Source organism: Notamacropus eugenii, chromosome 4 (assembly GCF_028372415.1).
Source record: "Notamacropus eugenii isolate mMacEug1 chromosome 4, mMacEug1.pri_v2, whole genome shotgun sequence".
NCBI lineage: Eukaryota > Metazoa > Chordata > Mammalia > Diprotodontia > Macropodidae > Notamacropus > Notamacropus eugenii.
Window position 1 is genome coordinate 46,774,547 of NC_092875.1, and position 23,797 is coordinate 46,798,343.

Here is a 23,797-nt window from a genome sequence, read left to right on the forward strand (position 1 = left end):
AGTTCCTGCTGAGAGAAATGATTATTAATAACCAATGATTTGGGGAGATTCAGATTTCCCCCTTTTAGACATCAGTCTCTGAAAGTTGAGGTAACCTTTTCCTCTCTCCAGACCATACCTAAGTGGAGAAGCCATTGTGCTCTACTCAGTTTTGGGTGGGCACATGTTCTTTATATAGATTACCCACAACTGCAGGTAACTTAAAAATAAGGGACATCATCAAAGTTTGTTTGAATAGGCTCATCCCCTCATTGTAATATTCATTCTCTCGTTAATTGTTAACCTTCTCTCATTAATTGCTACCCTTGGGAACACCTGTCTTCCAATGGATATATAAACTGTGAGCCTGCTGCCATGTTGTCTTTCGTCTAAGAGAAAGATGGCCAAATGACCAGCCTTTTATCAATATGTTGACAGTATTAGTAAAATGATTATATTGCCCAGAAATTATATCTCTTGAGTTTTTTAAGTGTTATACTACCCTCAAAAAACCTGCAGTCCAAGGGGGCAGGGAGGAGACAAAGTGCAAACAACTGTGCACAAATATCTATATTTATCTATATATTTCTCTCTCTCTCTCTCTCTCTCTCTCTCTCTCTCTCTCTCTCTCTCTCTCTCTCTCTCTATATATATATATATATATGTATATATATATATGTATATGTATATATATGTATATATCCGTGTCTCTATTTGTATCTTTATTTATATTTATATCCATCTCCATTTCCATCTCTAGCCCTCTATTTCTTTCTCTGTCTCTATCTCTACAAGGTAAATTGAAAATATTCTCAGGTTAACATGAAAGGAGAATGGGAAAGACTTCCTGCAGAGGCTGGGATTTGAAGGAAAAGGAGATAACTACTCTTAGATGGGAATTCTTAGTATTTTGGTTCATAAAAAGCAAGATGGCCCTTTCTGAAATGACTGGTGGTGGTGGTGCCTAGAACTGAAATTTCAGCCAGTATTCCATCCCCCTCCCCACCCCTGCCTTAAATTTTTGGTGGAGGGAGCAGAAATGAGGCCCTCAGCAGCTTTGTGTTTGTCTAAGTCTGTCTTGGTTTTTGGTGGTGGGGAAGCGGGGTAAGGTCTTGGCCACAGCCTCAGGATAGGAGGACCTTGCTGAGTGTACCATTTACTCAGGAACCTTTTGCTTTGGAAGAGTCTTCTTCTGTTTACTCGAGTTAGCAAAGCACCTCCTTCTCACATGAGCCATCAGGAGCTGACTGCTAGTGAGCAGGGGCTGCTGGTTACGCTGGGCTCCATTCAGAATTAAGTCCTACCATCTCTTGTTTAAAAGGATTCTTTTGTTATTATTATTATTCACAATAATCTTGGGCAAAGTGGAATGTTTCTTTCTATAAAGAACAGAAAAGAGACGCATGTGTGAAATGGAACCTTTACTCCATACTTCTTTGTATGTATGTATGTGTATGTATGTGTGAGTGCATGTGTATGAGACTGTGTGTATGTGTGTGAATGTGTATATGGATATCAAAATATATATATGTGTATATATGAATGTGTGTATGTATATGAGATTGTATATGAGTGTGTGTATGTGTGAGTGCATGTGTAAGAGACTGTGTATGTGTGTGAATGTGTACACATATAATTGTATGTGAATGAGAATACATGTATATGTATGAATATGTACATATGTGAGTGTATGTATATGAGAGTGTGTATGTGTGTGTGTAAATGTAAATGTGTTATAAATTTATGAGTGTGAGTGTGTATGTGAGTGTGTGAATGTGTATTTATGCACGTGAGTCATGTGTATATATGTATATGAATGTGTGTATATGTGGATAAAAATGCATATGTGTGAGTATGAGTGTGTATGTGTGAGTATATATGTATGAGAGTATTGTATGTGTGTATGTATGTGTATGAGAGGGTGTTTGTCTATGAAACTGAGCACAATAACACAATTTCCCTGCTTGTCTGGTTCTTCTGCTTTCTTTTCTGGGCTTTTTTCAGTGTTAACATTTTTAAGCTCATTTTCTTTTCATCTTTCTTTTTCTTCCAAGAAGGAAGAAAAATCTACCAAGAAATAGAGGTGATATGAAAAGGCAAGATATTAACACATTTAAATACATCTTCCCTTTGGGCGTGCTTCATTATCATGACACAAGCAACTGGTCACCTCTGCTATCCCAAACAAAAGCCCTCCCCTGTAGCCAATGAGTATAGCAAATGAGCCCATTCCCAGCATACTTTGTGTCCTGACTTTCCCTTGCTGGTTCTTGTTGGGCAGGTCAACATTGGCATTCTCATCGCTGTGACCAGAGTCATCTCCAGGATCAGCGCAGAGAACTACAAGGTCCATGGAGAAGCGAATGGTTTTAAGTAAGTCTTGTCTCCATGATATTCATGTGAACAAACTTTAATTCTTCAAGGATTCAGACTGGGGAGTTAGGAGACCCAGAAACTGTCCTGTTTCCAGCTTGGTTCATCGCTAGCTATATGACTGTGGTCAAGTCCCTTCTGCTTCTAGGTATCAGCTTCCTCATCAGTAAAATGAGGATACTATGCCCTTCCCTGGCTACCTCCCTGGACAGTGGTAAGAACCAAATCACCAAACAAAAGCGACAAAGCTTGGAAAATGGTAAAGCACTGCCTTTTATCGTAGCTCACATTTACATAGCAATGCGAGGTTTATTAAATACTTTATATCATGTTATTTAATCCTCACAACAGTCTAAAAATGTAGGTTCTCTGTTTATTTCCATTTTACAGAGAGGAAAACTGAGCTTCAGAGAGGTCAAGTGAGGTCATGTAGCTAATAAGCATCAGAGGCAGTATTTGAACCCAAGTCATCCTGACTCCAGGTGTATGATGCCAATCTGTCTCTAATATAACAAACCTTAAAGTACTGTATTATTAGTTATTAGTAATTCTCTTCTTTGTTTCTGTCTTTCCTTCCTTCCTTCCTTCTTTCATTTTTCTTTCTTTATTTCCTTCCTTCTTTTTCTCTTTCCTTATTTCTTTCCTTCCATCCTTCTTTCTTTCTTTCTTTCATTTCTTCCTTTCTTATTTCTTTCTTCCTTCCTTTCCTCTTCCTCTTCTTCTCTTCCTTTCTTTTCTCTTTTCCTCCTTCTCCTCCTTCCTTTTCATCCTCCTCTTCTTTATCTTCTTCTCCTCCTCCTCTCTTCCTCCTCTTCCTCTTATTTCTCTTCTCCTCTTCATCCCCCTTTTACTCTTCCTCCTTCTTCTCCTTCTCTTAGGTTCTTGGATGTCATGTAGTCCCACTTCCTCATTTCATGAAATAGGTGGCTGAATGCCAAAGAACAGTGACTTGTGCTATGCTCTGGGAGAACTAGGGCAGCTAGGTGGCACAGGATAAAGTACTACGCCTGAAGTCAGGAAGACCTGGGTTCAAATATGAATTCAAATACTACTAGCTGTATGACCCTGGACAAGTCATTTAACCCTCTTTGCCTCAGTTTCCTCATCTATAAAATAAACTGGAGAAGGAAATGACAAAGTACTCCAGTATCTTTGCCAAGAAAACCCCAAATGGGGACATGGACAGTCCAACACAACTGGAGAGGCTGAACAACAACCGTGGGGAGGATTAGAACTCAGGTCTCCTGACTTCATAATTTTGGGATGGGGGAGGGGAAATCTGCCTGTCAGGAAGAATTATTGACAAACGTTCTCATCATCACAGCTGAGACAATATTGGTGCCATATTTTGAATTTACATACTTTCGGGCTTGGGACGTTTCATGACATGTGTGGGGTTGGCCACAGATACTCACCAGAGTTGACCATGTGAGGTGAAGACCCATAGGGAATGTCATTTCCTTTCTCTTCCAATAATCCTCAAACACACATTGATACACAGATATAATCTTTTCATCCCACAGTGAGAGCCTTAGGTTGCTTACTCCACTGAGTAAGTGAAGAGGCAGACTTAAAATTCTGATAAGGAAGAAATAACTTATCTTACCCTTAGCTGAGAGCTGGTTTTAATGGTTGGGGGGAACATGGGTGAGTAGGAGAAAGGAGATGTCAGGGAAAGCAGAAGGACATTGAGTACTCGATGGCAGCCCTCAGTGAAGTAAAAGGGCAAGAAGGGGAAAGAGCCCTGGCCTTCTACTCCATATTCATTTTCCCTTTTTATTTGAAAGGGTTACTAAACTGGTAAATGAAGGGAATATTGTGGATATACTTTGCTTCATTTATAGCTAAGCACTTGATAAATCATCCCATATGATTTTTATGGAGAAGATGGAGAGATGCAGACTGATCAAGAATTCAACTAGAGAGAGTCTGAATTGGCTGGCTGGCTGGAGTTAAATACTGCTTGTTAGTAGTTCAATGTTGATAAGATAAGAGGTCTCCAAAGAAGTGCCACAGGGATCTTTACTTGGCCTTGTGTTGTTGAACATTTTTTAATCAGTGATGTAGATTAAGGCACAGACAACGTGCTCATGACATCATGGCACGTAAAAGCTGATAGGGATCCCAAAAGATCTCAACAAGCCCAGAGCATTCATTTGAAACTAATAAAATTAAATTCAGTAGGGATTAATGTAAACTCTAATACTTGAGCATAAAAGATAACCAGTTTCATAAAGAGGCGATAAAGGCCTGGTTAAATAGAAGTTTTTCTAAGAAACATTTGAGGACTTTAGGGGTTGTCGGGCTTAATATGAGAAGGTTGTCAGTCCCAAAACTAAGGTCATCTGAGTCTCCATTAATAAAAGTGGATAATAAACTTATATTCCTTCTTATTAATAAATTAATAAACAGTGAATAGAGCTCCAGGCCTGGAGTCAGGAAGACCCCAGTTCAAATCTGGTCTCAGATGCTTACTAGCTGTGCGACCTAGAGCAAGTCACTTAACCTTGTTTGCCTCAGTTTCCTCATCTGTAAAATGAGCTGGAGAAAGAAATGGTGAACTACTCCAGTATCTCTTCCAAAAAAAACTCAAATGGATTCATGAGGAGTCAGACATGACTGAAAACAATTTAACAATAAGAAGCTACAGGAATAGAAAGATGATGGTCTCACTGTATTCAGCCCTTGTCAGACCTTATCTGGAGTACTGGGTTCAGTCTAGAATTCCATGGCTTAAGGAGGACATTTAGAAGGGGGAGAGTGTCCAGAGAAGGCCAGCTAGGAGGTTGAAGAGGCTTGATCTTAAGTTTTATGAAGATTAATCAAAAGAACTGGATGAATTTAGCTTGGGAGAAGAGATGACTTACAGAAACAGGAGAGCTGTCTTCAAATATCTGATGGGTGGTTATGTGGAGAAGGGATTTCATTTGCTCTCTTTGGCCCCAGAGAGGAGAACCGGAAAAAATAAATGGAAGTTACAGCATTTTGTAGAGGATTGAGCTTTGAGCTTGACATCAAGAAGATCTGGGTTCATATCCTGCCTAACTAGACTCCTTGAGAGCAGACACCTTCTGTTTTCATAGTTGTATCTTTGATGTTTACTGAACATAGAGCCTGGCACATAGTAGATACTTAAGAAATAATTATTGATTATTGGCCATGAGCAAGTCCATGAGCTTCTCCGGTCTCAGTTTCATCTGTAAAATCTATAAAATGGGCTTAGACTTGAATGTTGAAAAGAGTCAAATTTGACCTTGATGTAAAGGTGAAACATTTTCCTAACAATTATAATTTGACCGAAAGTGGTATGGGTTGCCTAGGCAGGTGGTGGCTCCCCTTCCTGGGAGATCTCTGAGCAGAGAGGCTGGAGGACTGCTTGTCAGGTATGTTATAATGGCTATTTCTTTCACATTTGGGTTAGATTAGATGACTTTTATGGTCCCTTTTATCTCTTAGATTCTATGATCCTATGACCTGAACTCAAACCCTAGCTCTGGAGCTTCCTACTTGCATGGTTTAACCTCCATAGGACTCAGTTCATGCTCTGTTAAAAGAAATGGCTTCTGAAGTCCTCTCAGTCTCTAAATCCATGTCCTGAGATTTCCAAGACAAACTTAGCTGATTTTCCAGTGTTGCTACCTATGGGTCAGTGCTTTCCCTATAAATCTGTCATTCTTGTATCCACTTTATTCTGGAACATTTTGACTGATTTCTAAAATACCAGCAATTTTCAGCTCTCAGTGGCACCAGCATAATTAAAGTTACTTTTGTTACACTACATCATTTCCAGAGTAAAAGGGAAAGCAGTAAATATGCCTGCAGCAAAAATCTATAAGACAATTATTTGGCAATGAATTCAAAACACTAGAAATTAAAATGACAAGCTTCCAGGGTCTCATGACCTTCAGAAACCCATAGAAGGCAGGAGTGTGTAAAGAGAGGTTTCTGGATGGGCCATGGACAGTAGGTATTTATTTGAACACCAGCCTATTTGGTGTCAGTGGAGTGACCAAATTTGCTGCTCTTCACAGAGGACCATTATGAGACTACCATCATAGAGTGGAAAGAGCACTGCCTTTGGTGGCAGAGGATCGAGCTTCAAAGCTTGCCTCTATTACCTCTATGACTTAAAGCAAGTCACTCACCTTCTCTGGACCTCAGTATTCTCACCTATAAAATGGAGTTGGACTTGATGTTCTCTAAGATCCCTCCTAGTTCTAAATATGTGACCTTTGGCACTGACCCCTTCAAGGTCAGCATAGAACCCTGCAAATCTCTAATGGCTTCTTACTTCCTAGAAATCCTATCCCCTCAGCATTCAAAACTGTCTGGTCTGGCTGGGAACCATGTGACCTGGATGGAGGCAGCTCACTTGGGTTTGAATCCCACCTCAGTTACATGCTCTTCTGGTGACTGGGGGAAGACTTATAAAAACCTAACGTTTTGTTGTTATTAATTTTCAGTCATGTCTGACCCTCTGTGACCTCATTTGGGATTTTCTTGGCAAAGATATTGGAAATCCTTCTCCAGCTCATTTTACAGATGAGGAAATGAGGCAAACAGGGTTAAATGACTTACTCAGGTTCACACAACTATTAAGTATCTGAGGCTGGATTTGCATTCAGGCCCAGCAAAACAACAACAAAATCCCTGGACTACTTCCATTTTGAGGGTTGTTATGTACAAAATTTTATGCAAAAGTAAAAGAGCATTACAAATATAAATTAAGATGATAGAGACAGACAGATAGAAATGATTGATAGAAATAATTGATAGATGGCAGGATAGGCATATAGAAATAATTGATAAATAGTAGATAGATGATGGATGGATAGACAGAGATAATTGATAGTAGACAGATGGGAGAATAGACAGCTAATTGATAAATATATAATTGATAAATAGAAAGATAATTGATAGATAAGTAAACATAGGTAGATAAATAGAGATAGATAGATAGATAGATAGATAGATAGATAGATAGATAGATAGATAGATAGATAGAGGGCTAAGCAGATGGGTTGACAGAGAGACAGAGATGAATCACCTTTTATGTATCAGATCTCTATCCTCTATCAACCTGTCTTTCTATGTGATTTGTCTATCTTTCTAGCTACCTAATTTATCTCTCTATCTATCCATTCATTTATCTGTCTATTGCTCTATGTAGTTAATAAGTACAAGGATATTTTGGGAATAGGGAGGGTCTAAGGAGTTGGTAGATCCGGAAGGCCTCATGCAGAAGATAATGCTCACATTCAGTCTTAAAGGCATCCAAGAGTTCTTGGAAGTGGAGGGATTTCCAGACATGGAGGAGAGTCAGGGTAAAGACAGGGGGACAAAAAGAAGAGCAGTTTCCCTCCATGAGAGATTGTTTGCCCCCATGATTCATGGAAAGAAGAGACTGAATGATATCCTTACTGAGCCCAGCATGAGCATGTCAGTGAGTTGTGGTCTCCAATGAGCAGCTGATGAGGGCTTGACTTATGCTGGGTCAACTTGCTGAAGGGTGTAAGTTCCTTTGTGGGAGGCAGTGACATGGGGCAAAGTGGACATTGATGCAGAATGACAAAATCTTTTCTGGGGCACTTCATACATGCTTCTTCACCAAGAACTGTGAGAACTTCAGTAAAGAAGCCCATTTGGGCGGGGAGAACCCACTGAAGGTCACAGGATGCTCCTTGGAGCTGCCGTTATTACTAGAGTCTTGTCAAGAGCTCACCAGGTACCTACTCTGATGGAAACTCTCAGGTACTATCTGAAAAGCATAAAGGACTTCAAAGGAAAGGCCTCATTTCATCCCAACAAACATTTATTGAATGCCCACCTACTATGTGTAAAGCACTGTCCTATGTGCTGAACGGGAATACAAATCCAGTGTATTTCCTACTGCTCTCCCTTCACTCCCATCATTCAGGATATTTCATTTATACAATTCATTTAGCACTCATCACACAGAGTCTTGCATTACTCAAGGAACTAGGTGGTACATACAACACCTAGAACTTTAGGCTTGGAGTCAGGATGTTGTTCCGTTGTTTCAGTCATTTCTGACTCTTCATGACCTCATATTTTTTGAGGGGGTTTTTGGTAGAGATACTGCAGTGGTTTGCCATTTTCTTCTTCAGCTTATTTTACAGATGAGGAAACTGAGACAAACAGGTGAAGTGACTTGCCCAGGGTGACACAGCTAATAAGTGTCTGAGGCTAGTTTGAACTCAGGAAGATAAGTTCCTGATCCCATATCTGATGCTGTATTCACAGCACCACCTGAGTTTATATCCAGTCTAGGACATTTACTAGATACATGAATGCGGGCAAATATTTAACCTCTCAGCCTCAGTTTTCTCATTTTTAACGTGAATGGGGTTTGTACTCCATCTCCCCCAAGGTCTCTTTTGGCTGTACTTCTATGATGCCATGAATTCTCTCCTGAACTATAAGTCCTTTGAGGGCAGGTACTGGGTGTTTTTCATCTTAGTATCTCACCCAATTTTGCGTGTAGTAGATCCATTGTCAACATTTACCAAACGACCGGCTAGGAAAGATTAACTCATTCTAGGTGGTGCAGTGGATAGAACCTTGACCTTGCATTCAGGAAGACCTGAGTTCAAATTCTGTCTCAGACACTGCTGAACTATGTGACCCCAGTCAAGTCACTTAACCTCTGTTTGTCCTTAATTATAAAATGGAGATCAGAATAGCACCTACCTTACAGAGCTGTTGTGAGGATCAAATGAGATAGTTGTAAAGTGATTAGCACAATACTTGCACCCAGTTGGTGCTCAATAAATACTAATTTCCTTCCTTCCAAGAAGGGAGAGGATAACAGAAAAAGAAAGAAGAAAAAAAGATCTGAGAGGCAAAGATGGAGAGACTTGAATACCAGATATTATGTGTCCCTTGGTTCCATCTTCACATCTATTAAATATAATCATTTTCCTAATATAGATGGTGTGACTTTCACAGGCAAAAACTGAAAAGGTGTTCCTGTGTATGTTTTGTTTTTTTTTTTTTTTGGAGGGGGCTAAATTACAGTGGTTTCAGGAAATAAAGAGGAGGCATCATAGATAGTGGTGGGTGAGAGCAGCAGCCCTTGTCTCTCACTGCTCTGCAAAGGTAGTTCCTGCTTGAAATCAGCTTTCTCTGGTCAGGCCCCCACAGGGCTGCCTTTCCAGGGCACACTGTTTTGCATCCCATTTGTCCTGAAGATAGCCTTGTTAACTTCATTCCCAGCAAATGGCTGAGGCAGGGGCTTATTGCCTGCTTCCTCACTGTCTCCTTGGAAATGGGCCATTGAGTTGGAAAAAATCAGGATCATTTGTGTGAAATGTAGACTTCCTAAGTTGGTGAACCAGAAATGACGGCTATCACAACCAGCCACAAAGAAAGCGATTATAACGTAATTAGAAAAATCCGGGAACCTTTTTTTCCTTCTGAGTCCTTATTTCAGGGTAGTCAATTTGCTTGGTGCTGAAGAACTCAATATTCACCCAGTCTAGTGGTATAACCCTTTAGAAGTTCCCCTAACATGTTTTGTTTGGGTTTTTTCTTTGCCGATTGGGTCATTATTGAACTAGATGCAAAATTCACAGAATCAGCTTGGTAGCAGCCGTGGTGAGGCAATGTGTAGAACATGGGGCATTAGATTTGCAGTGAGAAAAACCTGGGTTTAGATCCCAGCTCTGCTACTTATGAACCATGAGACCCTAAGTAATTGATCTAACTTCTGGGACTCAACTTCCTTATCTGCAAAAGGAAAGGTCAGGATTCCATGGCTTCTAACTAAGGTCATTTTCAGCTCTAGAAATCAGCTGTAATCCATCTAGTTCATGAAGACCTAGAGTAAGCTAGATGGTATAACGAATTGAATACTGGCCCTGGGATCAGGAAGACATGAGTTCAAATCTAGCTTTAGACATTTCTGAGCTGTGAGACTTTGGGCAAGTTATTTGCTAATAATAGCATCTCCCTTCCAGAGTTGTTGTGAGGATAAAATGGGGTATCTTAAAAGTACTTTGTACACTTAAAGCTCTATATAGCTGCTAATTATTTTTATGTTGGCTATTATTATTGACAATATTAATGACCTTTGAATAGCCATGGATCTGCAATTTTTCCCCCTTAAGATCTTGGTGTTTCTGTTTTATTTGTTTATTTATTTAGTTTTTAACGTATCATACGATTTACGACTTTAAAAGCACATTTCGATTCCCTCAATGATCGCTCTCTTTCAAGGAGATCATTTCCAGGATGTGAAGATTATAACTAAATAATTAATCATGTTTTTGTTTTCCAGAGGCATGCTTCTATTAATTCTGTACCAAATGTGGCTCCATTACTGTTTGACTCTGGCCCTTCCCTTGTTGGTTACAGGCATCAGGAGCAGGGGTGGTAACAGGATACTTTGGCCAATGATCCAGATTTGGGATCAGAAATCCTAGGTTCACTTCCCAATGATCCTATGAGACAGCACTTGTAAAATCCTTTAACCAAACATAGAGTACTATAAAGTGCTAGCTATTATCATTATTAGCAACTCTGCCTGGCAGCATATAGAGTCAGCTAGGTGCCCCAGAGCATGGAGTACTAGACCTTAAGTCGGGAAGACCAGAATTCAAACCCAGCCTCAGACATTCACAAGCTGTGTGACCTTGGGCAAGTTGCTACCTCAGTTTCCTCATCTTTAAAATGGGGATAATAAGGGTGGCTATCGCCCAGTATTGTTGTGAGGATATAATGAGATAATACTTGTAAAGCCTTTTGCCAGTCTTAAAGAGCTATATAGTTATTGGCTGTTCCCATTACTATCATTATTTATTCTATTTCTCCTACTACTACTACTATTATCACTACCATCACCACTCCAACCACTACTAGTACCATTACTACTACTACTACTTTTATAATTAATATTCCACCTCTATCACTTTATGATCTTGGGAAATCCATTTATCAGCTCCAGGCTTTGTATATATATGGAGGGTTAGACTAGAGGGTCCTAAGGTCTCATCTAATTAAAAAATTGTGATCCTATGACCCTTATCTCCAGCCTTTACCCCTAGATGTGAAGATGGGGAGACTGAAGGTGCAACACCTGGATAACTTCGCCCAGGCAGGAGATCTCTGCATGATGATCTAGGTTCTAAAAACTGCTAGGTTTGTGGTCAGGAGAGCCATGGGCTCAAATCCTGCCAAGGACACCAACTCACCTACATTTGTGACAGGCACCATCACATGAGGACCCTAGGACAATGATGCTGTTTCGAGTTCTCCTTGGTAGCATTTCACTGGGGGCAGTCTTTTTCCTTGTGGTATCAGTGTTACATGGAGTGCAGCCTCTGCTCAAAGCCAGTGTTTTCATGGGATCATCCTTGTCCCCCAACATTATTCTATTAGGTGTAAAGGGCTAATCTTCCCTTATTGCTAGTAATGTAAAAAGATGCTCATTGCCAACAGGCAGCATTATAGTAGGATTATGCCATCAAGCTGTTGAGAATCACCATGGAATGAATTATAGCCTCAGAGGATTCAAGTCCTATCTCTGGCCTATACCTATTATGTGACTCTGGGGCAACTCATTTAACCTCCCAGTATGCCAGCTAGTCCGCTAAGACTGTAAGTTGCTGAAAAGATGCCAATCTATTTTGACAGAGGGACTTTTTATGCCAAGAGTTCTTTATATCAATCAATAAGTCTCCAGGGTCACAGCAGCTTTTTCTTTGCCCTTTATTCCCAAAAGGGAATCTCATCTTTCTTTATAAACATTATATAATAAATCTGATCTTGTTCAGTTGAGAAAAAGAAGTGATATAAAACTCTACCTCCCTCCGCTGAGAGCTCAACTCATAGGAGGGGATGAAGTTCAAAGGAGACTTTGATTGATCCACCTGTTAGGATACATCCTACCTGTAGATTCTTTCTCAGAGATATCTCTAACATCTGCTCCTTCTTTACTCCCATTGCCTCAGCCCTAGTCCAGCACTCACTGCTGCCTACCTAGCCTATTTGCAATAGCATCCTAAAATTTCCCTCCCATCTTCCCACCTCTCGTTTCCTTCATACTCCAGTATAATCTTGTTCATACATAGATACGGCCATGTCTCTCCTCTGCTCAAGAATCCTCAAGTGTCTCTCAGTTACCTTCCTAATATAATTCAAACTCCTTGGACGTTTAAGTCCTTCACAAGCTGAAGTTGGTCTTTTTTCATATTATTTACCTTCCCATAGACTAAACACCAGCCAAGTGGTATTTTTCCATTCTACTTCAAAATTAGACTCATGCCCTTCCACGCCTGAGAATTTGTACATATTGTTCTCTATGTCTAAAAAGTTCTACACAGTAGATAAAGTGTCAGACCTGAAGTCAGGAAGATCTGAGTTCAAATCCAGCCTCAGACCCTTACTAGCTAGGCAAGTCACTTTATTCTGTTTGCCTCAGTTTCCTCATCTGTAAAATGAGCTGGAGAAGGAAATGGCAAACTACTGCATTATCTTTGCCAAGAAAACCCCAAATGGGGTCATGAAGAGTCAGACACAACTGAAAATGACTGAACAGTACTTAAGTGCTTTCTGTGTTCAGAACACTATATTAGGGACTGAGAAGTGAAGGGTGGGTGCATGGTTTTAGATAAAACATTGTCTGTAATATTTTGTAGTTTATTCTCTACTAAGGTAATGGAACATATGCAGAGATAACTAGCTCTTTGTGGATGCTGAATCTATGATTCTATTGGTATAGAGAACGTATAACATAGAAAATCCTTCTACCAGCACAAAGTGCAAGCCATCTACTACTTAACAGGGAAGTCCTAAGGAGCCGCTATAAGTAGAAAGAGGTTAAGTAATTTGCCCACAGTCATATTATTAGATAAATAACCAAGGTAAGTGTTGAATCTAGGTCTTCTTCCTTCCAAACCCAGCATTCTCTCTTGTCTCCCAGGCTGATCATCCTCTCTCTTACGTAGATAATTATGATACATAATAATATAAGTGTTTTAAAGATGTACCATCCCAACTCAAATGCAAATTCCTCCCTGAAGCCTCTCTGGCTCTCACCAGTTAAAATAAAAGCCTTCTCCTTCAGACCTCATACTTCTAGCTTTTATTTCACTCATGATACACTTAAGAAATAATGTATTGATAGCCTCTAAGGTTCTTTTCAATTCTACCTCTATGATCCTATAATCTATTCTTTAATTTGTAAACTGGATTGATAATGTCCATAACAACCTTATAGGGTTGTTTATTAAGGGCACATGAAATAATAATTATAATAATAATCTAATATCCATCTAGCATAGCAATGTCTTTGCAAGAATGTGGCATTCCAAAGCAAACATGGAATCCTAAGTGTGGTCTGATCATGACTGAAGAGAGTGATGCTCTTAACTCTTTCTTTATGGGTGTTATATGGCCTTGTATTTGGGAAGCTCAAATCATCCTCTTGCTCCCAGGTAATGAAAGCCTTGATCTCACTGTCTACTGATGGCCCATTGATTATTTCAAGGTCATAGAATCAGAGATTTAGAACTCAATGAGGCCATAGAAGTCCTCTAATCAAACCCTCTCATTTCCCAAATACCAGGAGAATTGAAGGAACTTGCACCAGGTCACATAGCTAGTCTATGACAGAAGCAGTTTTCAAACTCAAATCCAATGACTCTAAATCCGGGTTTTAAATTTTTGCTAGTAAGGATCTGGCTGGATGCTCCCATGGCTTTAGGCAAAATGAGAAAGACAGAGGGTGGGGTGGAGGAGCAATAAAGCCTCTTGTCTTCTTCCTGCACAACCGAGGCCATAAAGAATAGACATTAAGATGATGAAATGATGATAATTTGTGAGTCAGAGGAGGTCTTTTTGCCTTAAAACTAATTAAATGATTGGTTCATTGGGTGGGACAGAATAGACATGCTGTTTAGTACACGTTTTACTAGACACAAGGGGGAAAAATCCTTGACTGGATTTGTAAACATATGGGCTTGAAACATGGACCGAGAAAGTAATAAAAGATTAGCATTGAAGGCATCCGAGGGAGTTATTGATACTGGGACTATTATTAGTTTGTGTAAGCGAGAAACTCGAATATTAATCAAGCTCAGAGGCCTACTAACCAAATCCCCCTCCACTCTGGAAATGTAAATGTCTATTTATTTATTCTTCTTGTAGAAAAGAGTGTGACCTAATTTTAAATAGCAGGGCTCCAGTGCTAAATTCCTTTCCATGTAATTATCTTTCACCTTCAGTAATGGGCATGATGGAGAAGAGTCAAAGTTCGGCTGATTTCTTTCCTCTTTTAGGATCATAGAATTGTAGATTTTAAGCTAAGAGGGACCTTGGAGCCCATCAAATCTGATCTCATTGTAAATAGAGGAGGAAACTAAGACTGAATCCAACCTCTTCCTTCTATAGATAATAATAGGTAACATTGATTTATATAAAGTGCCTACTTAATATAGTGCCTACTATGTGCCAGGTACTGTGTCAGGAACTTTATAATGGTTATCTCATTTGATCCTCACAACAAGCCTGGGAGGTCAGTGCTATTATTATCACCCCCCTTTTACAGATGAGGAAACTGAAGCAAATGTAGGTTGACTTTGAGGCTGGATTTGAACTCAGGTGTTCCTGACTTCAGGTCCCCACTCTATCTACTGTGTGACTCAGGTATCTCTACATGAAGATACTGATGCCCAAGGGAGATTGAGTGACTTCCCTAAGGTCATACACATAACTCATTTACTTACAATCCGGCAGACTGGAGATTTTCTAAGGTTAAGGAAAGTGTGTTTTTCTTCTATGTATCTCTAGCACTTACCATCCTAATAACTACTTATTAAACCCATCAGGCTAATACAATAAGCATTTACTAAGCACATCTTGCATGTAAGGCTCCATGCTGGAAACTGCGAATATAAACTCAAAAATGAGAACTGGACTTTTTATTTGAAAAACAAAGCCTTCAAGGTGCTTGTAATACACTAAGGGATGCAACATCTAGGCAACATAGTCTAGAGGACAGGGTGTCAGCTCTTCAGTCAGGAAGGCCTAAGTTTGAACCCTGCCTCAGGTCTGAGTGAGCTGTGGGACCCTGGACAAATAACTTCATCTCTCTATGACTCAGTTTGCTAATCTGTAAAATGAAGAGGTTGGACTGGAAGGTATCTAAGCTCCTTAACAGCTCAAAATTTATTATCCTATGATCCCATGCTGGAGAAGTAGATAACATTCAAATCAGAGGAGAGAGAGAGAGAACACTAATATCCAGCGACATCAGAAAAAGAAGGTTTGGAGCAGAAGGAATGTCGTGGGGCTTTGGACCCAAGGATTGTTAGAGGTGAAAGGGGAATGTGAGGGGGAAGAAAGAGAGAGAGAGAGAGAGAGAGAGAGAGAGAGAGAGAGAGAGAGAGAGAGAGAGAGAGAGAGAGAGAGAAGAGAGAATGGATGAGAGACGGATGAGACATATGAGAAAAAGATAGAAAGGTAGATGATCAGATGGATAGAGGGAGATGGATGGGTGGATGGATGAACAGAGAGAGAGATGCTAAAAAGATGGTTTTTATTCTTAATGAGCTTATGTTGTAATAGGCGAAGATAAAATCTAAAGGGGAACTGGTAGGAAGGATACACATGGAGGGGATAAGGCAGGTTCAGCTAGCAATGAAATCAGCAGTATGTCTGGGGCTCTTCACACAACCATGGGTGAGGACTCATCGATATATGAGCAGACCTCAGAATGGAGTCACGCCTAGGTGGGGAAGGCAACTGGTGATAAGGGGGAACTGTGTGGAGAGTGAGGTGAGCTAGAAATAGAGTAGGAGAAGATTTATTCTATGTGTTTCTATGTCATTGTTTAAAGGCTCTGAGCTATCATTCTGCCAATCCAATGACTCGTTTCATCCCCCTCTTCTTTAATTCAGAAGCAGAGGGCTTACTGATCTTTGAAGAATCATATGTGAAATAAAAGCAGGATCATAACTACACTTGGGAGCATTTAAGGTTATTGTCCCATATATGGAATCTGGGGGACAAGCTAGAAGTCTCCCTTTCATACCCATCTACTTACACTGTTGTGTTTCCATAACATGAGAGGCCTTATGAGTACAGAAATCCTGCAACCCCTAGAATGAAAATACCATCCTTTAAGATAATGCCATCCTCTCCTGAAGCACCTTCTCAGCCCCATCTGCCATCACGTACGGCTGTCTGGTCCCCTCTGGGAGAGACAGATGAGGCATCTGTTGGGAAGGGCATGCTCTGATGCTGTATAAAATCCATTGGCCAAGTCTCAGCTATAAATGCAAAGTGCTTAGTTGTAAGTTGGATGTACCCCATGGCCGTTAATGCATTGGGATATAATGGAGCATGAATCGATAAAGATGCCAGCAAAGTATGGCTCATTATAAAATACTTCTATGTGAAGAAAGGAAAGATTTATTTGTGAGGCTCAACTGTTTCTTTTTCCCTCTGGTTTTGGGCACCATCATCAAATTCTCATGCTCATTCACTCAACAACATTTCTTAAGTGTCTCCTGTGTGTCAGGCAATGTACTTGGTTACGAAGATAAAAAGAAAATAGTCCTTGCCCTCAAGGACCTTATGTTCTAATGGAGGAATAAAGTGTGTACACAGATGAACCCAAAGTGTATTAATAGTAAATGCCAAGTATTTTGTGTGTGTATGTGTGTGTTGGGCATTGGGCATTCAGAACTGGAGTGATCAAGAAAGGTCTCATGTAGGGTCTGGTACATGAATTGAGAATTGAAGGGAACTTCAGATTCCGAGAAGACAAGTTAGAGAGGGGGAGCATTGCAGGCTAGGGGGAAAGGCCTTTACAAAGGCATGGAAGCTTCTATAACTGATATCATATTGTTATTTTCTCAGTGAGTGGGAAAGAAGGAGAAATGCAGAACTCAAAAATTTTTTAAATGATGGTTAAAAATCTGAAAAATATCATTGGGAAATAATTAATGAAATGAAAGTTATTATTAAAAATAACAAAGATGTGGAAGTAGAATGTAGAATATCAAGTATGGGGGATCTGCAACTATGCAGTTTGATTAGAGCGTAGGATGTGTGAGAGAGAGTATGGAGCTCAGTTACTTGTAGAGCAATAATTGCAAAGGTTGCATATGTTTTGCAAATAATCCGTCTTATGAACTGAAGACTTGATGGTTCATGGGTAACTTCCTACTGACTTCCCTGACCACTCTGAGAGAAAATCTACTCCCTGGGGAGGTAGAGGAATCAACACAGGGGCTTTACCCTCTAGATAGCCTTTTAGATGATCCAGGACTTTGCTGAGATTAGAATTGCAATGGGAAAGCCTAGTTGAAGTGTCTGGCTCATTTCCCTTTCCAATAAAATGAACTCGTATAAGATCCCGAAGGGCCCATTTATGGTTTTTATGAATCACTGGGGCATTCTAATTCCTGACATTAGGAGGGAGAAACTCCAGCCAGGAAGACCCATATCTCTGATTCATTTTCTACCCACATCCATTATATACTCATGGGGGGGCACATTGTTTATTATATATGGAGGGCTAAATTCCAGGGTAAACCTTGATGATATAAATTTCTAGGGGCATCCGCCCTGATAGACCTGGTCCTGGTTATGAAATTGCATGTCATCCTTATACCACATAATAAGACAAATATTTAAGTCATGCCAACTCAGAGAGCAAACATTTAGGCAAACAGGCCACGTTTCCAGCCGTGACGTTGGTCTCCAGAGAAGGCTCTCAGGTTGCTAAGCAATCTTGGGTCTATTTGCATATATTCCCTTAGTGATAGAGCTTTGCCTGCGAAAAATAAGTCAGTGGATAAAGTATCATCCATACCTGGAGAGACAACCACACAATGTTGAAAGCCCAATTATTGTACTTGGGGGTTGCACAACTTAGAGACAGATAAAACTGTCAGATACACTGGAAGATACTTGGGTTTTCCAGAAGAAAATCTGAACTTGGAGAATAAACACAGTTAAGGCCAAAGGTGAGGAGGAAGGTGCTTTTCAGGGAAACAAATCAACATCTTAATTAAAACGATAATTAGAGATAATTTAATTTAAAATATTCACTCTGAGCATATGGTAACCTGATGAGGAATGATTCCCATAATGCCTGGAGGGAATATGTCCTTCAATTTTCCAGGCATGGATTTAAATGAGTTTTATCACACAGCGTTTTGTTTTGTGCCTTTCATTGGCTATTAGAAGGGGGTGGGGTCATCTAAAAGGATTTTGGGGGGACTGGAGCACCTGATGGAAGGAAAAGTGGGGGATGTGGAGGAATACAAGCTCAAATTTCAAATGCAGAAATGGTTGTACTGAAAACAAAACCCAACAGGGACTTGTATCATAGGATCAGAGACTTAAAGCTGGCAGCTGAGAAAGCATCTATCTGGTCCAATCCTCCCTTTTTCTTGCCATATGAGGATGCTGAGGCCAGGAGAGGTTAAGTGAGCTCTCCATGGTCATACAGCTAGCAAAGCTAGAATAGGATCCTGGTCCTCTGGCTTTAAATCTAGCTCAGTGTCTTACCCTTTTTGCTATAATTAGAGTATGGGATGATTCAGTCATTTAATAGAATCTGGGGATCATAGATTTTGAGCTGGAGAGAACCTCAGAGGACTATCCCATCCATTATATAAATGAGGAAATTAAAGACCTAGGCAGTAAAATTATCTGCCTATAGTCACACAGATAGTAATTGACAGAGCCAAATTTCTTTGTGCCCAAATCTAATGATTTTCCCAAAATATCATGTTACTTAGATGGGATCCTGGCTCTTCTGTTGGTTTTAGCACTTCCTCTCCCCAGGATGATTTTAGCTCCATCCCCTAAATAGCTCATATTTGTAGAAAACTGCGGAAAGTAAATAACAGTTGTCTAGGGAAGGCATTCAAGGCTACCTGCTCCATTAGACTACAAATGTCTTCTTTATTTTAATATTGTTAGCCTCTCCACAATTGTCTGTCTATTCACATGTATTTGATGAGTGGTGACCCCAAACCAAGAAGTAATTGTTTCAGTTCTCCAGGAGGAGAGTCTCCTTTCGAACAGGTTAGAGAGAAGTTGGTCTTGGTTGTTGCTTTCAGATGAACTGAAAATTGATCTCATGATGCCAGCCCCTTGTAGATGTAGAGAGAGCATCTCTATACACTTGGTCCCTTGAAGCATTGTCCATATAATCAGATGTGCAGAATTTTAGAGTTGGAAGACATGTTGAGATTCTCTACTCCAATCTTTGCATTAGATAAAAGCCAGGAAAGCAGCTTTCCTTGCCTTCATCAGAACACACCTGGTGTATTAGGTTCAGGTGTGGGCATTACATGAGAAGGCACTCATAAGCAAGCCAGAGTGTCCAAAGGAAGGTGAGTGGCATGGTAAGGTGTCCAGATGTAGTGTCTTCTGAGAGTTGAATGAAAGAATAAATTGAAAGCATATATTGAGCAGTTACTATGTGAAAAGCACTGAGCTAAATGTTGGGGGCTCAGATAGGAAAGTAATAAGAGTTTTTGTTTTTAGAGAGCTCACATTTGGAGTGGAGAGGCAATACATATGGATTATTTCAGTGCCAAGTCAGATGGAAAGATCCAGTAGTCCTTAGAATGCAATGGCAAAGCAAATGATAATGCCTTTTCCTTACTATTATTTCGACTGATAAAATCATGTCAATTTTTGATGCTGGACAATTTGACAGTGTCAAGGACTTTGGGGGCAAAGAAGCAAGCATTTATTCAGAAGTATGGCTGGATTTGAACTCAGGCCTTCCTGAGTCCAGACCCATCACTCAATTTACTGTGCCATCTAACTGCCTCACTTTCTTTTCTAGGTCTTCAGTATCTGTGCCTATACAACTTGCAAGAATAGTTTCTAGGCTGCATCTTCTTGGGAGTGCTTCCCAAATGATGGTTGAGAGCATTGGTTTAGAGCCATTATTTCACCCAAGGCTCTTGGATTCCCTAGGCTGTCTCCATCAGGGTCTCAGGGAAAATGTTAGAGAAGGTCATGGTGCTGGTATGAACTGTCTTGGCATTCTGATTGAAGGAACTATGAATGTTTACTCTGGAAAAGAGTAGAAATAAGACCCAGGTGGAGATGATTGTGTTTTCAAGTCTGCAAAGCACCATTACCCGGAAGTGTGATGAACCTTATAGAAGTAGGAACAATTAATAGGAATTGGAGATAGTTAAATTTAGGCTGTGTGTCAGGAAAAACTTTCCAGCAAGTATAGCTATTGAAAAGTGATATGGGTTGTCTTGGAAAGAAGGGGGTTTCCTTTCATTGGTGGCCTTCAATCAATGGCCGATTGTGCCTTTTTTTGGATATACTGTTCTAGGACGTTTCTGATTGGGTACAGGTTGAATTCCTTGACTTCTGAGTTCCTCTCAACTCCTGATTCGCATTCTTAAATCCTAATTTTCCATTGTGTCTTCTTGAATTTCAATATTCTCCAGAAGAGGGATGCACTGTACGCAGTTGTTATCAAATAAATGACTATTATCTTTGTATTTGCTTTGGGGAGACCCCAGGACTTTGAAGAGCATGGCAGCTTCGTGCATCTTTGTTATAATTCTTTGGGAACAGAGAGAATCCACAGGCTCTCTCTGTTGGCACAATACCCATGTGTCAGACCCTGTAAAAAAGTGAAAGAATCACAAATAAACTGGTTAGAGAATGACATTCCTACTAAAATAATACTCATGCTCCTAGGCAAACCAATCACACATAATGTGATAAGCCTTGTTGCAGGCTGTAGCTTCAAATTGATGCATGGGGATTTAGCCACACAACTCTAATTAAAACTAACGAGGGCTGAGCTGCCCTAGCCTCATGCATCAAATTGAAAATATGTTGTGTTTACTCCCTGTGAGGTTTGTATGACATTGGCTCCATAACTCCATGGGACACATCATCTCCAGAATCCCAGGAGACTACTTCCTCGGCTATCCCCCCAATGCATTAACCTGACCACTGAAAAAGTTCATCTCTTGCTTTGGCCAATTAGAGAGATACTTTGTACTAATTTTGGAGTGCCATCTTGGAGTGTGGCCCCATGTACACCTAGGGAAAGCAGCAACGATAGCTAATGTTTTTATAACCCTTAATGGTTTGCGAAATGCTTTTGCCACAATAGCTCCAGGAGTTATATAAAGTACAAAGTTATAACCAGGATAGGGTCACTGGACCTTTGTACCGTCTCTATTGTTTAGTAGTCCCTGGTAACAGACTTCTTCAGTAGCAAAGAAATAACTTAGTTTGGCACCTTGTTAGCAATATATAAAATTAGGTAAAACTGAAAGCTACAAGATCTATAGTATTCATGGTATGCTTTCTCTTCCCAGCAGTAACACTCCAGTTGAGCTATTTTCCAACTCTCCTCCCTATTGACTGTTGCCTTCCCTATCAATCTGGTTTCTGCTTATGGGGGCCAACTGCTCCTTCTCACCACATTTGAAGGCCTATTTCCACTCCCCTTAGGGCTAATTTTGTGTCATACCCTAGCTGTGCTTGGTGCTCAAAACCTAACAAACACTAGGTACAATACAGGTAGTGTGTATTTTTTTTTCTCTGGATGTTATTTTCATTTATATAGAGATATTCCCATGTGGAATCCTCCTGTGGAGAAGTATATTATCCAGCTTTCACTTGTAGCTTCTAGTCTTAAAGAGTCACCTGGGGGAAGGCAAAAGTTGTATGACCTGACCGTGGCCACACAACCAGAGTGTATTTATCAAGGCTACACCTTGAACCCTGAAATTCTTGATTACAAAGCCAGCCTCCTATTCACTCTACCACAGAGAGTTCTTAACCTTTTTTAAGTGTCATGGACTCCTTTAGCAGTTTGATGAACCAACTTTTCAGAGTAATATTTTAAAATAATTGAAGGATGTATTAAATTTCAGTTAGAGGTTAATGAAAAGAAACACCCAATTTGTTTTCCATCCAAGTTCATGAAATCTATCTATGGACACAGATTAATAACTACTGCCTTAATTTAAGTACTGTTAACCCATTTTACAGATGAGAAAACTGAGGCACGACAGTTGCTCAAATGCAATAGCATCAACCAATTCCTTAGGAAGGGATAAATTTTGAATAATAACATTCTGGTCCTCAATGGGGAAGGGAACACAGATACTCCAAGATCTTGCCACTTCATAATTTTCTTTAAATTGGAAAACTGAAGCTTTGGTATTATCTTGGATCTCAGTACTAAACATCAGGAACACAGAGGTAGAGAAGCAAAGACGATAAGGCTGTCTGCCATCTCTTCTGGAAACAATATTCTCTTTGGCACTCCATGAGGCATAAAACACCAGCATGAGGCAATCCACAGTGTGCCCACTGGGATCCAATAAATACATTCAATCTTAAGAACAAGATCTTAGCCTGCTGGAAGATTCCTTGGGCATTTCTGAGCAGCTTGATTGCCTTGGCAGGAGGTCCTCATCATTAATACCAACTCACGGAAATATGTTTCTCCATTACTCAAGCACACATCTCCTGCTGAATTCTTCTAGTATGCACAAGCATGGATTCACTTTGATTGTGTGGCTTGGTAACAAACAGTGAATCTGACAGTGTAGAGTTTTTAGCATACTATCATTGATTATTTATTAGTAATGAATGAACAATTGTCTGCTGATACACGTATCCCATCAGTGACCTCTTCATTCATTCATATGGCTGCCAGATAAATTATATTTCATGAATGGAGCTGAACATCTTCATGGGACTCCTTTGGGGCATGATCATTACTACTTCAATTGATGAAGGTCCCATTATGACCTACTGATAATTCATGGAGTCTGTGGAATCAGAGATTCTCCATTAGCTAAGGGGCAAAAATATGGATTCTATGTGTAGTTACCTGGAAGGCAGTTCAAGTCAAGTTAAAAATAAGTCAACAAACATTTATTTATTAAGCACCTACTGTATAGTAGGCACTATTTTAAGTGCTGGGAATACCCTCCCCTCATAAAGGGGGGCGGGGCAGAAACAGTCCCTGCCTTCAATGATTTTTATAATCCAATGGGGGTGATAACATGCAAACAACTGTATACCAACTACACAATTGTGTATCCCAACTACTTGGGATAAATTGGGTACAAATAAAAATATTTTATCGAAGCCCTCAGTATACCTACTTTGTCCTTCCTTCTTCAAAACAGAAAGAAGAAACTTAACCCCCACCATCCCCACCAAATAAACCAGCACTGTGGGAAAATATGTCTTAACAATACATATGAAGTTTAAGACTGGCATCTCATCCAACGGATTTGGCAGAATTGTCCTCCCAATATTAATATATTATAAATATAATATAAATATTAATGAGGAAAGTTAATAATCATAACAATACCTGTAATAAGGCTTTCCCTCAAAATAAGTCCTATTTGTTTGGAAAGAGGTTTCTCATCAGTGGAATGGGGATAGA

At 40.0% G+C, this 23,797-nt stretch overlaps 1 protein-coding gene across 4 annotated transcripts in view; it reads left to right on the plus strand.

Annotated features, from left to right (window-relative positions):
- The window catches only part of ADGRD1 (adhesion G protein-coupled receptor D1), a 470,522-nt gene that overhangs the window by 428,439 nt on the left and 18,286 nt on the right, over positions 1-23,797 (plus strand). For all 4 annotated transcript variants that reach the window (XM_072600751.1, XM_072600753.1, XM_072600750.1 and 1 more), the window contains one exon: positions 2,261-2,352. In XM_072600751.1, coding sequence (XP_072456852.1) covers positions 2,261-2,352 — 92 coding nt within the window. The remainder of the gene's footprint in view (positions 1-2,260; positions 2,353-23,797) is intronic.